The 17,308-nt window shown below is 36.1% G+C and overlaps 1 protein-coding gene across 1 annotated transcript; it reads left to right on the forward strand.

Moving 5' to 3' along the window:
* The first annotated feature begins 4,500 nt into the window (after nt 1–4,500).
* LOC136801593 (protein diaphanous homolog 1-like) lies at nt 4,501–17,019 on the forward strand. The gene is made up of 23 exons (XM_067058233.1): nt 4,501–4,608; nt 4,744–4,935; nt 6,727–6,834; nt 7,033–7,157; nt 7,555–7,623; nt 8,126–8,195; nt 8,493–8,617; nt 8,977–9,088; nt 9,293–9,755; nt 9,939–10,003; nt 10,221–10,329; nt 10,463–11,077; nt 11,229–11,362; nt 12,620–12,688; nt 13,001–13,087; nt 13,193–13,261; nt 13,446–13,529; nt 13,645–13,774; nt 14,168–14,292; nt 14,648–14,812; nt 14,905–14,973; nt 15,142–15,316; nt 16,057–17,019. Exons 1-23 carry the CDS (start codon nt 4,582–4,584, stop codon nt 16,188–16,190), a joined length of 3,321 nt encoding a protein of 1,106 aa, XP_066914334.1. The 5' UTR covers nt 4,501–4,581; the 3' UTR covers nt 16,191–17,019.
* The last annotated feature ends 289 nt before the right edge of the window (nt 17,020–17,308 follow it).

The raw sequence follows: 17,308 nt of genomic DNA on the forward strand, positions 1-17,308 counted from the left end.
CACGGCAATTGTTGATACGAGACGAAGGTTTTCCTTACAGATAGTTGGGGAGTCGGTACGAATTTCAGTAGTGATTTCCTCAAAACCACGAGCGACTAACCTTGCTTTTACGGTGTTGGTGTCCTTGTCAGATTTCTCGGTAATAACCCATCTGGTCGATACTGTCTCTTGACCTTCATTGTCAACCTCCTCATAGACATTGTACTCGATCCATTTCTCTAGTTCCTTTTGTTTAGCTGCTAATACTTGAGGGTTGTTACTGGAACTGTAAAGGACTTCTCCTTCAACTGGCTGCCATTCAATATTTTCAAAATCAACGCACTTAATAACACCCGACACTAAATTTTTAACATTAAACCAATGTTTATTCTTGCCATTAGCTTTTCCAGCTCGATTAACAGCGATAAACTTTTTTCTTCCTTATTGGTATCTGGGTCAATGAACAAAATCTGCTGTCCAATACGAGGAAGCCGAATTTGTTGAGATTTACTTTTATTTCTACGATCAGTCTTTTTCTTATCTCCCACCGGTTGTGTTGTTTCAACTGTTTGGATCTCTGATATCTTTTTGTCAGGTTTAGGAAGCTTAGGCTCTGCGATCGGGTTTTCAACTGGAATCATAACTGTTTCATTACTAACAATATCGATGTCGAATAGCTCAGGAATGGGTACATGTGGTTGTTCATCTTCATCTGGTACGATAAGTATTTCCTTTGGTGATGATCCCGACTTTTCCTTATTTGCTTTGGTCAAATGGCATGGACTTACTCGTAAAACATTTCCTCCGTGACGCACAACAACAACTTTTCCGTCAATTCCGATAATGGTACCTGGACCATGCCAATCCTTGTCTGAATTTCGTTTGTAATAGACTGTATCTCCATTATTAAACTCCTTGCTCGTTGTTGTTCGTGTTTGACGTGATAACGCTGTTTTGATTCTTTTACTGGATTCAGCTTGGATAAATGCCCTTCTAGCAGAGTGAAGAGCATTCAAATGTTCAGCAACAAGTTCACTTGACGTTTTCGTTCGAAGGGCTGGTAACTGAGATGTTAACGTGGACGGAAGATTTGGGTTACGGCCGAAGACTAACTGATTAGGACTGTATCCCAAGTTGTTGGACAAAGCATTTTTCGCACTTACAGCCCAAACAAGTGCATTCTGTATGGAGCACTGAGTGTCAGCAACAATTTTGTGGATCATGTTTCCTAGAGTGGCATTATGTCTCTCGACTACCCCATTTGACCATGGTGATTCAGCAGCTGTAGAAGCTAGCTATCGATACATCTAAAAGTTCTGCTACATCACGAAGCAGTTCATTGTTAAACTCTCCTCCATTGTCAGCAAAGATTGATTGTGGTGAACCGAAAATAGCAACCCAGTGTTTCAAGATTTCGTCAACTATCACCTCCTTGTGTTTGGATTTGATGACGGACGCCGCAGAGTAGCGAGTAAATAAATCGATCATATGAAAAACAATGTACTTTTTATCGTTAATGGTGATGAACTTTAAATCCATTGCAAGGCAACCATTAAATTCTTTGGAAAGCGATAACGATACGACAGGTCTGGCTCTGGCTTTTCGGTAACGGGTACAAATGTCACATTCCTCTGTAACTTGATCGATAAGTCTCAATAACTCGTCATCTTTGATTTCTGCATCTTTTACGATAGTTTTCAGTTTTGTGGAATCAACAGGATGTCCAAACTGTTTATGTAGCTTAACAGCAATAGACTTTTCTCCTCTTTCGACTTTGTGTTTAAATCATTTATTGTAAGATATAACTCGATTGGTGCTTCAGGTGCGATATTACGATTGACAAGAATCTGCTTTGGCGAAATAGGAATACAATAATGTCCGCTTGAAGTGTGTTGAAGTTTTATCTCTGTACCGAAAAGAGTTATCGTGTCTTTAACAAAATCAAGTTGTCCACCGGCTTCCTTTATACTATGCTTGGAAAGTAAGAGAGGTACTTCACAGTCGACTACATCTGTAAGGATATGTCCTGGTTTTCCACCGATGTTAATGGGAATGTTTACTTTCTTCAATGATTGATAAACTTGACTAGGACCGAATTGATACGACTTCTTACTTTTTGTTTCTGTTACATCTTCGCGATTTGGTAACGAATCGAGATAGCAATTTAACCAATTCTTTCCGCATACATTCGAAGGGCACCCTGGATCAATAACTGCACAACTTAATGTTTCTGATACCATCTGCTCAAGAAAACATAACTCGACTCCACTTTCTTGCGTAAATAATTGAATTTTCAAATGTTGTAATGATAAGTCCTTTTTATCCGCATCCGGACAGTCACGATAGTAATGATAAATTGAACCACAAATTTTACAACGAGTAGGGTTTCCATTTTCATCTGGACAGTTTCGATAACGAGTTGATGGCTGTGCTTGAGGAGCGCGACTGTCCTCTTGACGGGATCCTCGATAATTAGCTCCTCCACGTCCACGATATCGACTACCTCGGAAATTTCGTCCTCGATTAGCATAATAATTGTTACGAGAATAATATGCTTGTTCATTTTCAACTAAAATATCTGACGTATCTTCAGTTGTTTTATCATCGGTCGTACACGAATCGTAAATAGCTTTAATCTGCCCGTTTCATGTCATCATACTTCAGTTCTGCAATAGTGGCTCTGGCTAAATCACGTTTACTTTTTGGTAAATTAGCGTTTTTCAACAATTGATAAGCTAGTACTGGAGATGGTAACTCAATTTTATAAGTTTTCAGTTTATGATTGAGTTGTTCAAACTGATTGATATATTCTGCGATATTCATACTCTTATCTCTTTGAAACGTTTCGAATTGTTCGTATGCAGTAAACATTGCCTGATCTTTTGACACTGCATAGAGTTCTCTCAATTTGGTTATAAGCACATCTAAACCCTCTTCGACATTTAGCTGTTCTTTCGTTAATGTTGCACATGCTTGGCGAACCTTTGGGGATAAACTGAGATACAACACAGGTCCCTGTTTTGTTTTAGCTAAATCAGTTACTAACTGCCACATTTCAATTTCATGTAACCAATGTTCAAAGTCTCCATCTTCGGAGAACGGGGGCAATCCATACTTTTGCCCTATCGAAACAACACCTGCCATTTTCAACAATTAACCACTTTAGTTTATACTTTTATAACAACCAAAGTTCATAAACTTTATCACACTTTAGTAACCAACCAATAATATCTTTACTGCAAACCACCGAATGCTGCTACCATGTAAAATTGGTTACTCACCATTTATCATAGTTGGACATCAACCAACAGGATCACTTCTTTATTTAGTTATTCGACTAGAAGAACAATGTTAACATTTCATGGTGACGCCTTTGCTTCGTTTGATTGCCAACAAAATCATTTTATCAACCCCTAACTCCTTAAATATCGCCATAAACAGCCAAAGACCGTGAAACAGGTTTCTTTCATTTTTTGGAGTTGCGGGTAAAGTAGTTTTTTTGGGAATTCTTCAAGATTATCTCATTAGTTTTTTCTGACGTTTTGTTTGTTTTGAATTTAATGTTTTCTGTTGATCAGGCAAGTAGGTCCATAAAAGTATCACTTGTTTACATCTGGACTGATCCTAGTTGATCTTGAATCAGTTCCAATTTACTTTCATGGAAACAAGATATCCCAACTTACACTAATATCATACCAAATTATTTCCTTAAATTATTATTTCCTCTTATTAATATGATCCAGATTACACCATTCAATTGATGAGGAATTTTGAGAAAAATCCTTTCCATTACCTTTCCTGAATTTACTTGGACAAACCACTTAGTCTATGTATTTTCATTCTTGGATGAATCTTGACTGTTTGTTATTAGTATTGACCAGTGAACCATACAAACAAATTCGTTTATAGTCCAGCTTTTTACAGATCAGATTTTGTTATCTTATAAATAGTTCTTAAAGCAATACAACAAGTTTTCGTAGGTAGTATGTGCAGATAGACAATTTAGTTAGACAATTTATATTTTGTACCCTATTTTCTAAACATTCTAATAAAAAGTTTTAGTGGGATAAGACATCAGCTGCTCAAAAAAGTGGAAATTTGTTCTTCATTGAATTTTATGAAACGAGATAAAATGGGAGTACCTACGTTCAGACCAAATATTTCGTATCATGCATAAGATTTGTCCAAATATGGTAATATACCCATCGAAGGCTTTGGCCACATTTTGTCCTGTTTTTGTGTGCAAAACTGTGCAAAAAAGTATTGGTTAGTAAAAAGTTCTGAAAATTTATTATTGCTTTGTTGGTATGATTGTTTTCCTTTCCTGTTTCTCAACTTTTTTCTATTGTTTTATTATAACAGGTAGATCCAATCAGTTTTCAATATATATTTGCATTTGTTGTATCTGACTGAATTAGTCCTTCTCATTTCAAAGAGGAAGATGCGGATTTAGACCGAGGAGTAAAATCACAAACCACCTTTTGGATTCTAACAAATTTTTGTTTGGAATACTTTTTTTTCAGGGAAGATTGAAATAAATTGTCCTCGCTGGTAGTGTAATCATGTGTTTATGATCGGTGACTAAAATGGTAACAACCTAAAATGGCAGATGAGAAAAGTTCCAGTTTGGTATGATTAAATTCTTTTGTTAGCTTTCGTTATACATTTATTAGTAATTTTGCAACTGACAAAAAGATTTGGATTTATTCTATATAATGATAAGGGGTCACATAAACTAATTAATTCACTTATTTCTTTTATTAGCTGAAGCGTTTTCACACAAAGAAAACAAGCAGTAAGCCTCCAAAGCCCAATAAAAATAAACCTGGAAATGGACCCTCGCCAAAGCCGTTACCAGAGGCCGAAGGTCCTGAAAATGAAGCCTTGGAGGCTGAAATTCGTGGGCTGAGCTCACTTTCCCCAGAAGATTTCAATAAAAAGTTTGAAAAAATGCTGGTAAGTTTCAATAAGTATGTTTGCTTTTATTAATGTGATATCAAAGGAAGTGTAATTACATGCTAATTGTGGGGAGTGTTAATAAGATCTTCCTGTTCGTGAAAAATGTAGTGGTTTAGATTTCCTTTTTGTGTAGAGTTAGTTCATGTAATGTTTCCAGATCACCCAAATAGAGACTGATACGCATGCGTAATTTGCCGTTCTTTTCAACCATATGCAGTTAATTCCCGTGACAATCAAAGTCTGGAAACGTTAGATGAACAGTCTCTGTAAGAGCTATATAGATTATGTCAAACAAAATTCACAACTTTTAAAATGACATAATCTGACATTTAGCGTATTTCTCAAATCAAAGTCTTATCCGATGTTGTGGAAGATAAGAAACATGTACAAACAATACATTTCCTTGTTTTTTTTTATTCGAGAAACGCTCCGTAAAGCTCAATGAAAATATTTTACTTATTCCCAGTTTTATGATTACATCATCACTTGTTTTGATAACCTACCAACTGCCGAATTTCTTTCCTTCAAAATTCCAGTTCATTCTTGTCATGATCTATTTTTTGATACAAACAAAATATTTTCTTTCTATTTCCTCCAAAAAAACGTTTTATCTAACGATGTTCATACGATAGCAACCATATTTTGCTACCCATTTACCTCTTAACAAAGCAAGCCCTCTCTGTTATAAAATTCTGTCTTGACTATATTTTTAAAGGCTAAGAAAATCTAAATCACTTTTCATTCTCTTACTTTTGACGAGGAAAACATTTTCTTCAGATTTAAAGTTATGAGAGTAACCAAAAAACTTCACGTTAAACATTCAACAAAATTTAAATTAATAAATAAACATAAAAATTGACAACATAAATTTGTAACTTCTTCCTGAGTTTTTGACTCATCCCAATATATCTTAAAATAGTAAGGGGGTGAACCCTTAGGAACCGTAACATCTTTAATGCGACGCAACCAAACCTGGTCCATTTCAAAGAATGAAGTATTTAAAGAGTTTTTCGCGATGGGGGGGGGGGTGCTAAGGCCTAGGAAAAATTATTAGGACTAAAAAACTGACGTCACAGGCAAAACCCCTTGACCCTTAAAATTTGACGAAATTTCAAAGTCAATAAAACTCGAAACCACCTTCACCGATGAAAAGCTCTCAAAAAAGATATAGAGGACTTTTTAAGTGGACATAGCTGATTTCCCAACGTAACTCGAGTAAATCGACCGGAAATGACGTTAAAACGTAATTTTAGCATTCATTTTCTCGAGATTGATTCTATTCTAGGTTTGCCCACGTACTAAAAGTCCTAATACTACTAAACTAAAAGGGATAAAAGATGAATTTTTTGGCTCTTTAATTTTCATCTTCCTTTCAAATATCTTTGAATTTATTTTTCTCAAAAATTGTACGTTGTTACTAAAAGAGGTAACGAGTGTTAACGAGTGTTAACGAGTGGAAACGAGTGGTAACGAGGTGGTTCATATACAAGCCTTGTCCGCGGTAATGACAATATTGTTCACCCTCCTTCCACCATTAAATGATTTTTCGTAGCATTTTAATTGCATTTCTCATCAAAATACACTTTATCCAATTCCCAAATGAGACTTTAAGTACTCCTCCGAGATTCAAACTCATCTTGGTGGGATGGAGCATGTTGCATTGCACTAACGCGAAAAAAACTTCTCGCGTCCCCTTGCCTTAAGCGTTATACTCATAAAAAACATGTAAGAAACGTTTACTCTTCAAAATCTTTTTAGTTCTGAATATTATTATTATTGCATCATTAGGACGAAATGAACTTGGCCGAGCACTTGAAGAAGCCAATCAGACAAAGAGATCAGCAAACGAAAATAGGGATGTTACAACAATTCATGAGGCGTGAACATAGTAACAAGGTATTTGCAAAGTTCTTAAACTAGCTCTTAAACCTTGTACCAGAATCTCGAAAACCTAAATTTTTAAGTACTTTTAGATTTATGACGATGATACAAAAAAGTTTTCGAACATTCCTAACCTCTTTTTCAAACTATGAAAATCTTAATATATGCTTCTTCTATAACAATTTATAATTTTGAAACTTTATTTTATTTAAGGTTGCATCAGGCCCAGAATCCCCAAATGACTTTTTAAGAAAGCTTGGTAGAAATGAGTTCGAACCTGGAGAACTAATACAGATATTGCAAGCTTTAAGAGTGAATTTGACAGGGAAACCCTTAAGGTAAGGACTTTCGTAACATCACAAGTCTGAATTTCTAGATGCCAAATCCTATTGATGTCTGGGTAGAGATTTATTTGTACTATGCCTATTATCTCACGGAAACTTTATTTCCATAGAGGGTGTGTTTGTCATTTGTGTAGGAGAACACGCAGTGCAGGAGCAGTGTTTTCAAACAAAATAAATGAACTCCCCTAGCGCACGCACTACAAAGGCTTTTCTCTATAGATGCTTTTTACAGGGGAATACCAGCAAAACAGACCATGCGTATATAGTGGACTACGCCACGATAACATCAGATATGTGCACTTACAGAGTTGGGAGAAATCTATGCAAATCTTCACCTTTTGTACCAGCTCCATACATATTATTATCTTCTTTTTTTTCTTTCAATTTTTAGTTGGATCAAAGACTTTGGTTCTGAAGGGCTTGAAAGTATTCTGAATCATCTGCGATTCTTCATTTGCAGGTAAGTCCTAGCTTTTCAAATACTTTTAAACTACTTCATCTAGCAGCATTCGCTAATTGATCTTGATCGAGGCGAGACCAATTTAATTTGTTGTTCTACGGGCCTGAACGACCCTATTTTTGCTAAAATCAAAAAAATAATATCGAATTTCCACTACAATATATTTTACACACTAGTTATTTGTAAGAACTAAACTTGAATAAAGCTGTAAAATTAATTCAAGAAATTGAAAAATCATAAAAAGCATTCCATACACTAAAATTTTATTATGATCTTAATCGAAGATAAAAAACAAAGTGAATTTTTGATCCAGATACCTTTTGGAAAATTTTCTCGGTACCTTACCAACCCTGATAAATGAAAAATTTATTCTTATTTTGCCGACCGACCGACCCATATTTTTCTAACGATCTGTCCGTAGAACAAAAAATTAAATTGGTCTCGCCTTAGTTAAAATGATTATTAGAATTATCGTGAAATTGGGAATTTCTCTTCATTGTAGTTCATCGCATCACGATCAACGAGTTCACCACGAATGCGTTAAATGTCTCAAAGCTTTCATGAACAATAAAGTAAGTTCTAATTCTTCTTTTCGTTTTCACTTGACATATTGTCATAAATATCAACGAAACTCATAAAGATAAAGCTTTCAAATCTTTAGAAGTCACTTATTTAAAGTAGATTATGGTAGAAGTCTGGGTCTAAAATTGCGTTGCAGAAAAATTTTTGACATCTTCGGAAATCTTGACTTTTTAAAACAATAAAACTTTTTTTCATTGAAAGTACCGTTTAACAAAAGTCCAATAGTTTCAACGAAACCGATTTCGATATCTCAAATAAAGGTCTTCAAATTTCTCCTCCTCTTTTAGTTTGGATTAAGTTTAATGTTGAAGAATATTCAAGGTTTAACGTTACTTGCACAAAGTATTCGTGCTGACAACCCTGGTATGATGCAGGATGTTGTCAAGATCATGGCTGCCGTTTCTCTTGTCAGGTACGTTTAATGATCTGCCTTACCTCGCAATGTAGGGGAATATGATGGAAAAGAACTAAATAAGCTAGTACGTGGATGTACTAGGGACTGACTTCAAGATTTACCGGGAAGAGAGTGCGCTGGTCTTTTTCCCTAGTGGCTCATAGTAGATTATCACTCAAGTCAAGTATTATTTTCAAGTTGAAAGGCAGTACGAACAAACACATTTACTCGTTTCTAGATAATTGACTCCTTGACTGTTCAATACGGACCATGCATCCTATAGTAAAAGAGTAACCTGTCATCATTTTACACTTCATACGGTATTTATTACGATGGCAATAGATATATTCTTCTACTTATTTTTCCACCATCTTTAGTCACGAGAAAGCATTGGAAGCAATGACGATGAAAGGAGAAGCAGAGAACAAAGCACGCTTCAGTGCTGTTATCACCGCTTTGAAAGGCGACAACTATCCTGCTACTTTAAAGGTAATAACACCTCTGCGTGTTCTTGTGTTTTTTACTTGTTCCTTGTTTCAAATATACCAGGATTTGATCTTCCAAAAATGGGTTCTCATTCCATTCGCAAGTCCTGAGGCACTCTAGAAAGTCTTTGAGTTTGGATTTAATTTACATCTTACACACTCCGATATGAATCTTGAAATGAAAAGTTTAATCCTTTTTTTGTCAAAGGTGGCTTGCTTGCAAATGATAAATGCTTTGGTTGCCACACCGGACGATTTAGATTTCCGCTTACATTTACGGAATGAGATAATACGGGAAGGCTTTTCGGACGCATTACCGGGTCTACGCGAGATGGACCAAGACGATTTGAACGTTCAGTTAGATATTTTTGATGAACACAAAGATGACGATGCTGTTGAATTTCAACATCGATATAATGATATTCAATTACATATGGACGACATGCAAGAGTTATTTTCTGTATTGAACACTGTGGTTGAAGACACGCCCTCTCATGGATATTTCCTATCCATCTTACAACATTTGTTATTAATACGAGACGATGTGTTTGCAAGGCCACAATATTTTCGTTTGATTGAAGAATGCGTTTCGCAGATAGTTTTACAAAAACAAGGAGTTGATCCGGACTTTGCTGCACAGAAACTTTCTATTGATGTCGACACTTTAGTTGGTAAGTTAAGATGTTCAATAATCATATCCGAAGTAAAACCTTAAAAACTGAAGACCTGCCGTTAACATTTGAACTTTCAAGGCTCGGAAACTCCAAACACGGGAGGAGGCGCATGGAAAGCCATGACTTTTTCACCGACTTATATTTTCTTTCATTGCTCCATAATTGAATCTTATTTTACAGAGGGTCAAATAGACAATGCAAAAGTGGAAGAATTTGAAAAGAAAGTCAAAATTCTCGAAGAAAAGGTTTGTATATCCTTTCGTGCATTTTTTAGTATGATGAGAGTTTCTAATACGTCAATTTGGGCAATAGAAAATTCAAAGCTGCTTTCAATAGGAGTGTGAGACTTAATGAGCGTTGTTGTTTTTGTATTGTTTTACAGTGAAAATATCACCAGTAACATCATTCGTGAGTGCTTAAATTCCACCCTTCGTTACTCTTACTCTTTTCATTCTTTCTCAGCTTAAAGAAGAAACAACGAAACGGTCAGAAATCGAGACTAAACTGTCGATGGCAGAAGCAAATCATGCTAAAGAAATCAAAGACATCGAAGAACGCCTTAGCAAAGCAGGTAAAAGTGACATATTGATTAGCGCGATCAAAAAAAAATACTAAAACAACTTTCTCCTGCTCTTCAGGCTCCCATTTTCTTTTTACTTTTTTAAAATTAAACTTGAAAAACTTTGTTAATTTTTATTTTTCAGGACCACCGGTTGGTTCAGCACCTCCACCTCCGCCTCCGCCACCACCTCCTGGCGGTGGGCCACCTCCACCGCCACCCCCACCTGGACCAGGTGGGGGTCCCCCGCCACCACCGCCACCTCCTCCACCAGGGACCGGTGGAGCACCACCACCTCCTCCACCTCCACCAGGTTTTGGCCCACCTCCACCGCCCCCACCTCCAGGACCACCAGGTATGGGAGGACCTCCCCCACCACCTCCTCCTCCTGGAGGTGGTCCACCAGGACCGCCACCCCCACCAGGGGCTCCCCCACCACCAGGAGGATTTAGAGCTGGTCCTCAACTTCCTGCTGGATTAACACAAAAGAAGAAATTCAACCCTAAGAAACAACCGAAAAGAATTAATTGGGATCCCATTCACGTCACCAAAATTAAAGGTGGATCATTCTGGACCAAAGTCAAAGAAGAAAAACTGGAGAAGGAGGATTTCTTAGATCTTTTGTCTGAAACTTTCGCATCCAAACCTGGGAAAAAAATTGGTGACGCTGGACCAGGAGGGGGTAGCGCTGCAACCGAAGAAAAACAAAAGAAGGGACACGAGCTTAAAGTATTGGATGGAAAAACTGCTCAAAATCTTTGTAAGTGATAACTTAACTGAAGTAATCAACATCCTTGAATTATTTTAAAGAATGTCGACAAAATGCTTACGATTTTCCACTACTTCATTTTTCACTCAAGTTTGGCTCAAATCAGTCACGTTTTGACAAGTTTATCATTTACAATTTTTAGCCATTTTCGTTGGATCATTTGGTTCCAAAATGTCGTATGAGGATATCAAGAAGAGAATTCTGGAGTTTGATGAAGAAATTATCGACAGCAGCGCTCTTGAGAACATGCAAAAATTACTGCCAACTAAAGAACAGGTAGGCTGCTGGCATCCACTAACGGATTCGTGCTCCTTATAGAGGATGCTTAATAAGCTATATTTCCTTTGTCCAGAGATTTGCCGCCTTTAGCCGATATACGGCTAAAGACATTTTTAGCTGGCGAGTGTCTACAAATATAACATTACGTAATGTTTAAATTTTATGTGAGGTACCAAATCATAGATTGGAAAATATAGTTGGATTTTGAAAAAAAAGTAGGCGGAAGGAAGTTTGCTTGTTTTTCTTCCTCCTTTCTTGTTTAATGTGGAGATTTTGTAAAATATGAGAAATTAGATTTATTGAATTTAAGTGCCCTGATGTATCTTCTGTGTGCACCAACAAAATTTTGCTTCATAAAACTACATTTTGATGCTTTAATTTGGACTTGCATGAGTGTATAATTTTTTACCACACTGGATTCGTTGATCACTTTGGCTCCAGATAATTGTTTTGTCAGTTCTACAGATATGTTGCAGATTATTTCAAGGTATTCTAGTTATGTATATACAGTACATTTTGGGGGTCATATTGAATATTTCTGACATTACTTCTTTATGATTCTACAAAAGGGAGTGTTGTTGTTCCTTCAACAAGGGCCATTAAATGTTAAAACAAACAAAGAACTTTTCTTCAGCTTTGGCATTTCTCTTTTTAATACTGTGCGGCCTTTGTATCTTTTCAGGTACTTAGCTTCAATTCTTTGAAGAGATTGGAGTGTTTCTGGTTATTTTCTTTCACTTTTGTGTTCATATTTGTATTTTTTGAGCTTCGACCGAAGAGCTGATGGAAAAGTTTTGATAAATTTACAGACCAGATATCTTATAAAAGCAAAAGTCAAAAATAAATCTGCAGACTGTACATAATGCGCGCATCAGATGGTTTTTTTATCTTTTTTCTGTTTTGTTTTTCTGGTCTGGGATTCGAATTTCAAATGTAAACATTCCATTGAAAACGTTCGAAACGATCGTTTTTGCGCGCACATCAATGTCAATCAAATTACTCGCCAAGATTTTCTTTGCGAACCGGAAAGCGGTTGGTAGATCATTAAGCAGACCTATACTAGCTGTGGTTTTGTAGAGGTCTGCGATTCAGACTAAAGAACAGGTGACTCTATCAAATATGAACAAATGAATTTTTTCAAGCAGAAACTAGTAGAAAGTCATCATTTTCAAAATGTTTAATTTTCAGGAAATAAACTCTTGAGGCTAATTCTCTTCAAATTCATCGTCACAACAATGAACTTTTTTTCTCTAGATGGACCAACTGAAAGCATTCCAAAGTGAATATGACCATCTCAATAAATCAGAACAGTTTGCCTTGGTTGTAAGTCTAATCTTTGTTTGTTCATCAGTATCGTAATCGTAATATTGTTTTCGAAAATCCGCAAAGCTTTTGATTGGTCAAGCGCTGAAATTCTGTTGTAATGTCCGTGACCTCGTTAGGATTTCCTACCGAAATACGGCACGACATCTAGCCCTTACGGCTCTATAAATCTGTGCATGCAGTGCTGATGAGTCCCAATAAGGATAAAATGCATATGCTGCTCTGCTACTCAATCTCCTAAAAGAAGATAGTTGGACAGAAAGTCTTTGAATTTCTCTAAATATGCATTTTGGTGGTTATCGTATTTTCTAGATCTCATCGATTCCTCGGTTAGAACAACGTATCAATTGCATGAAAGCCAAACTTGACTTCCTCGAACAAATGGTTGACGTTAAACCGGTGAGTCTGACGCATTTAATAAAAACAATTTGGAAATTTTTGACATTGTTTCGTAAATACGAAAGCAAATTATCTTGACTTTTATTGCATTTGATCTTTTTTTAGGATCTTGCGAATGCCATCGAATCATGCAAAGAAGTTAAAAACAGCCCAAGGTGGTCCAGATTCTTAGAGGTGGGTGTTATCTGTTCCCTGACGATAATGTCAAAATAAAATCCTATGTAATTCAGGCAGCATATTCCCACTTAATTAACAAGTTAAGCCCAGTGCAAGCCTGAATAACTGAAATTGAGTTTCTAATATTTACTCTTGTTTCGAAAACTCTTCATGTTATTCTGTGCTTTTTTTATATTTTTAGCTCTTGTTACTGGTGGGAAACTACATGAACTCTGGAACCAAGAAATCACAAGCTTTTGGTTTTGATTTGAACGTGTTGACCAAGGTTTGATTTCAGTATCATAAACCGTCATTTATCTAATCAAAAAGTCTACGATTGAGGTGCTAAAACCTTTTCTTGTGACTTTAATCTCAAAATGTTTTTATACTATTTTCAACAGATTGGCAACACAAAATCAGCAGACGGTAAATTGACGTTAACACATTTCTTAGCTGAGATGATCCAAGAAAAATATCCTGAAGTCGATGGATGGGAAAACGATCTGTCTCATCTTAAAGAAGGCCATCGAGGTAATATCTCACTTTCAAATCCCATGACAACTGCAACTTTCTGATCGTGAAATTTTGGGATTCGCTCTTTGTTTTGAGCTTTTCGACTTTCAGCTATTAAGTGTCCACATTTCGAAATGTTTAAGTGACTTTAGGACTAACAATCCTGCTTTTGCATAAGTTCAAATATTGGGCTTTGCAAATTGAAAGGTTTGCTTAAACTGGTTGCCTAGGGGTTCTAGTTTAGCCAGAGATGACGGATATGTAGCGGAATTTCAAATATCAACCCTTGGAAAAGAAAGAACTGCCATTTTTTAGTCAATTTATAATGTTCGATATTTTCCGTACTCTTGACCTTTGGGAAGTAAAATTTCCCCTTTAGAACTGATGCCACTCTTCTTTTTTACATTACAGTATCAGACGAGCAAACGACGAAAACAGTGAACGGTTTGAATGCCATGTTGACGAGGATTCGAAACGAGTTGAAACATCATGATACGCCTTTCTCTGCTGATGATAAATTTGGAAACAAAATGACCGTATCTTTTCACGCCTGAAATCGTTTTACTGCTTTCCAAATTTTACTTTTATATCATTTTTAGCGGTGTCCACCACTAAAGCTTCTTTGTTTCGGATTTCAATTTTGCGATATCAGGAGTGGCACAGGTAACGTTAGTCAGCTCCAAACCATCGCGCGGTGTTTTCATTGCCACTCTAGGGTATCATAAAAAACCTAGAATAAAAGACTCAAGAATTAGCTTTAAAATGAAGGAATATAATAAATCAATAAATTAATTCATAATGAATAAGGCATGTTTCTAGTTCACTTTGGGAGAAAGAGGATTTTCTTTGTTTATAGTATGCGCTAGACTGTTATCCTTAACTCCTGTATAGGATTTTGTTGCAGCATATGGCCAAGATTTGGTGGTCGTCCAAGAAATGTTGAAAAACATGAAATCGATGTTCCAAGAATTAGTTGAATATTATTGTCTAGATCCAAAGAAGACAAATATGGATGAATTCTTTGCTATTGTTTACAAGTTCTGTCTGGAATATGCTGTAAGTCGAAAAATGACCACATTATTCTCTGAATCAGTTTCAAGATGGTACCGTCACTCCTTTTCACCCAACTTCTTCTTCATTTATTCTAGAAAGCACAAGAAGACAATATGAAGCGGAAAGAGAAGGAAGAAAAAGAGAAGAAAGCAAGAGAAAAGGCTGTAAGTTCAACACATGTCATTCACCAAACCCTCATTATTGGAGAAGTCAGATATCGGAACTTTGTCTTGTCTTTGTATAGGGTTACTGGGATAGTGAGCATTGTGAGGGAGGGAGTAGACACCTAAAATGATTAGATTGGTCTTTTTAACCAAACTTTATTTGTGTAGGAGAACGATCGACGTAAGAAAGAGGAAGCGAAGAACAAAACGAATCGCAAACCCAATCTTTTGGATGCTGCTGGTGACGATGAAGGTGTCTTGGATGGCCTCATGCAAGCTCTGGAAACTGGCTCTGCTTTCAGAGATCCTTCACGACCTGCTCGAAGAAGACAACCCAGAAAAGGTTTGAGTACATTTCATTGACCTGCACAAGTATGGTTACTGGTTAGCTTTCTCTCTTGTCACGCTGCTCTCAATACTTTTAAAAATTGTCGTTAAATCGATTTATGGGTAAAATCTTTCAGTCATTTCCCTCGTACCCTAACACTAGTAGGGGGAATTTTGTTCGATTTTTTGAAATCGCTCGATTGTTTTGTTAGAAGCACTTGTTATACATTTTTGGAAAGCTAAGGGGTAGGAGAATCGAAATTACGATGTTTCCAATTTTTTGAGATATTGAGCTTCAAAAAGCGCAAAAACTGGACAAAACAGCTGTTTTGGCTGAAAAACACGGTTTTCAAGGGTTAATATCTCGAGTTAGGTACAGAAATCACCTATACTTACAATATATCTCTAATCCTAATTTTTTGAGAGCTTTCCGAAAATATACAACAGGTCTCCGTTTTCTCAAGCTAAAATTTTCATTAATTTTTAACCCTATGATTTTTGCCTGAGACCGTAATATTTGTCCGAAAATCACACCAAAGTGTCCGAAAAAAAATTGGAAACATCGTAATTTCGATTCCCCTACCCCTTAGCTTTCCAAAAATGTAATAACAAGTGCTTCTAACAACAAGCGATTTTACAAAATGCCCTCTACTACACCTCATATAGTGTTTTTTTCAGTTATTTGTAAGTTGATTTAAAAATCTTCATTTTTCCCCATCTTCGTTTATCTCATGTTTTGTATACTATGTTTTTTAGCACGAACGAACAAAGCTGATTTGGAGCGTAAGAGCACACGTGTAAACATCGTACCTATTCAATTGTTAAACCCCGGTGATAAATTGTCTGATAAATTGAAAGCTACTAAAGAAGGAGAATCCGAAATGCTATAAACGGATTAAACGGAATCGTTTATCGGTGTGTTGTAGGGTAATATTTTCAGTCCCCGAGAGTTTAAATATGATATCATGAATTAATCTGAAAATATATGATTCTCAAAATATATGATTCTGCTATGGAGCACGATCTTGGTTAGAGTGTCAATCCAATTTTTATTCCTATCAGCAGGCGGAAAAGATTTTCGTGTACGTGTAAGTCTGGTGACTTATATGTGTAAATCATAATGAAAACGAACAATTTTTTTATTGCAAGAGAAATGATTTAAAAATAGATTTTGCAGTTTTTTGGAACTGTGAAACTTTATAGACATTGTTGTAAAACTAAGAGCGGAATTCCTTTTTTATTGATTCTATCTATACTTTAATTAATTTATGAATATTAATAGGGTGTCTTTCTAGGACCCATATCCTTTTTTCTTCACACTGCAAAGATATAGAAATACGCTTTTCGCACCTTATATTACTTTTACAGCCGATAGAGAAATCTTAAAACTTTTGTGGTCGTTCTTAGGCTTTATCACAATATAAGATTTCATCTGAAAATATTCGAATTATGTGGTTAAGGATATTCTGATCCTTAGCTATCCGATATCTCAAAGTAAAGATGATGCCTTAAATCGTTTTTTCTCGAACACTTTTTCGTTAGGAAAATTTAACACAAAATTTTTTGTTTGTTTTTATGTTTAAAGAAAATTCATGCGATAATTATTGCGCTAGGCACAACGAGCCTGATCCGACATTTTAAATAGCAAAACATGTATCTATTTTTTATGCATATCATTTTCATTAACAAAACAATCGCTATTGTTTATCTTTATAACAAGTTTCTCCCGATTTTCTCCCGCATCCAGGGTCGTTCCCCTGAAAACAAGAAATCATCCCCATTTTATTGGTGACTCAGATTTGATTTTTATCGAATTTGCTACAGTCCTCTTTTATTCACATTTTCACAATCGAGAAAACGTGTTTTCTAATCAGCTCATTGCAACACAGTCAATGCTCTCTTATTGGACAACCTGTTATTCGATAGGCTCACAAACGACGCTAGAAATAGAAATTCGACATTCGATCATTCGACAAGCTCCCCTTGGAATTTAAATCAGAGAACATCC

Source organism: Clytia hemisphaerica, unplaced genomic scaffold, assembly GCF_902728285.1.
Source record: "Clytia hemisphaerica strain Z4C2 unplaced genomic scaffold, Clytia hemisphaerica genome assembly, whole genome shotgun sequence".
Classification (NCBI taxonomy): Eukaryota; Metazoa; Cnidaria; class Hydrozoa; order Leptothecata; family Clytiidae; genus Clytia; species Clytia hemisphaerica.

Bases quoted from the DNA above. Each gene is read 5' to 3' on its own strand.
- LOC136801593 (XM_067058233.1), top strand. From the start codon at position 4,582: ATGGCAGATGAGAAAAGTTCCAGTTTG. The intron at 9,089-9,292 runs GTAATAACACCT...TTTTTGTCAAAG, and splicing joins ACTATCCTGCTACTTTAAAG to GTGGCTTGCTTGCAAATGAT. The intron at 11,078-11,228 runs GTAAGTGATAAC...TACAATTTTTAG, and splicing joins AAAAACTGCTCAAAATCTTT to CCATTTTCGTTGGATCATTT.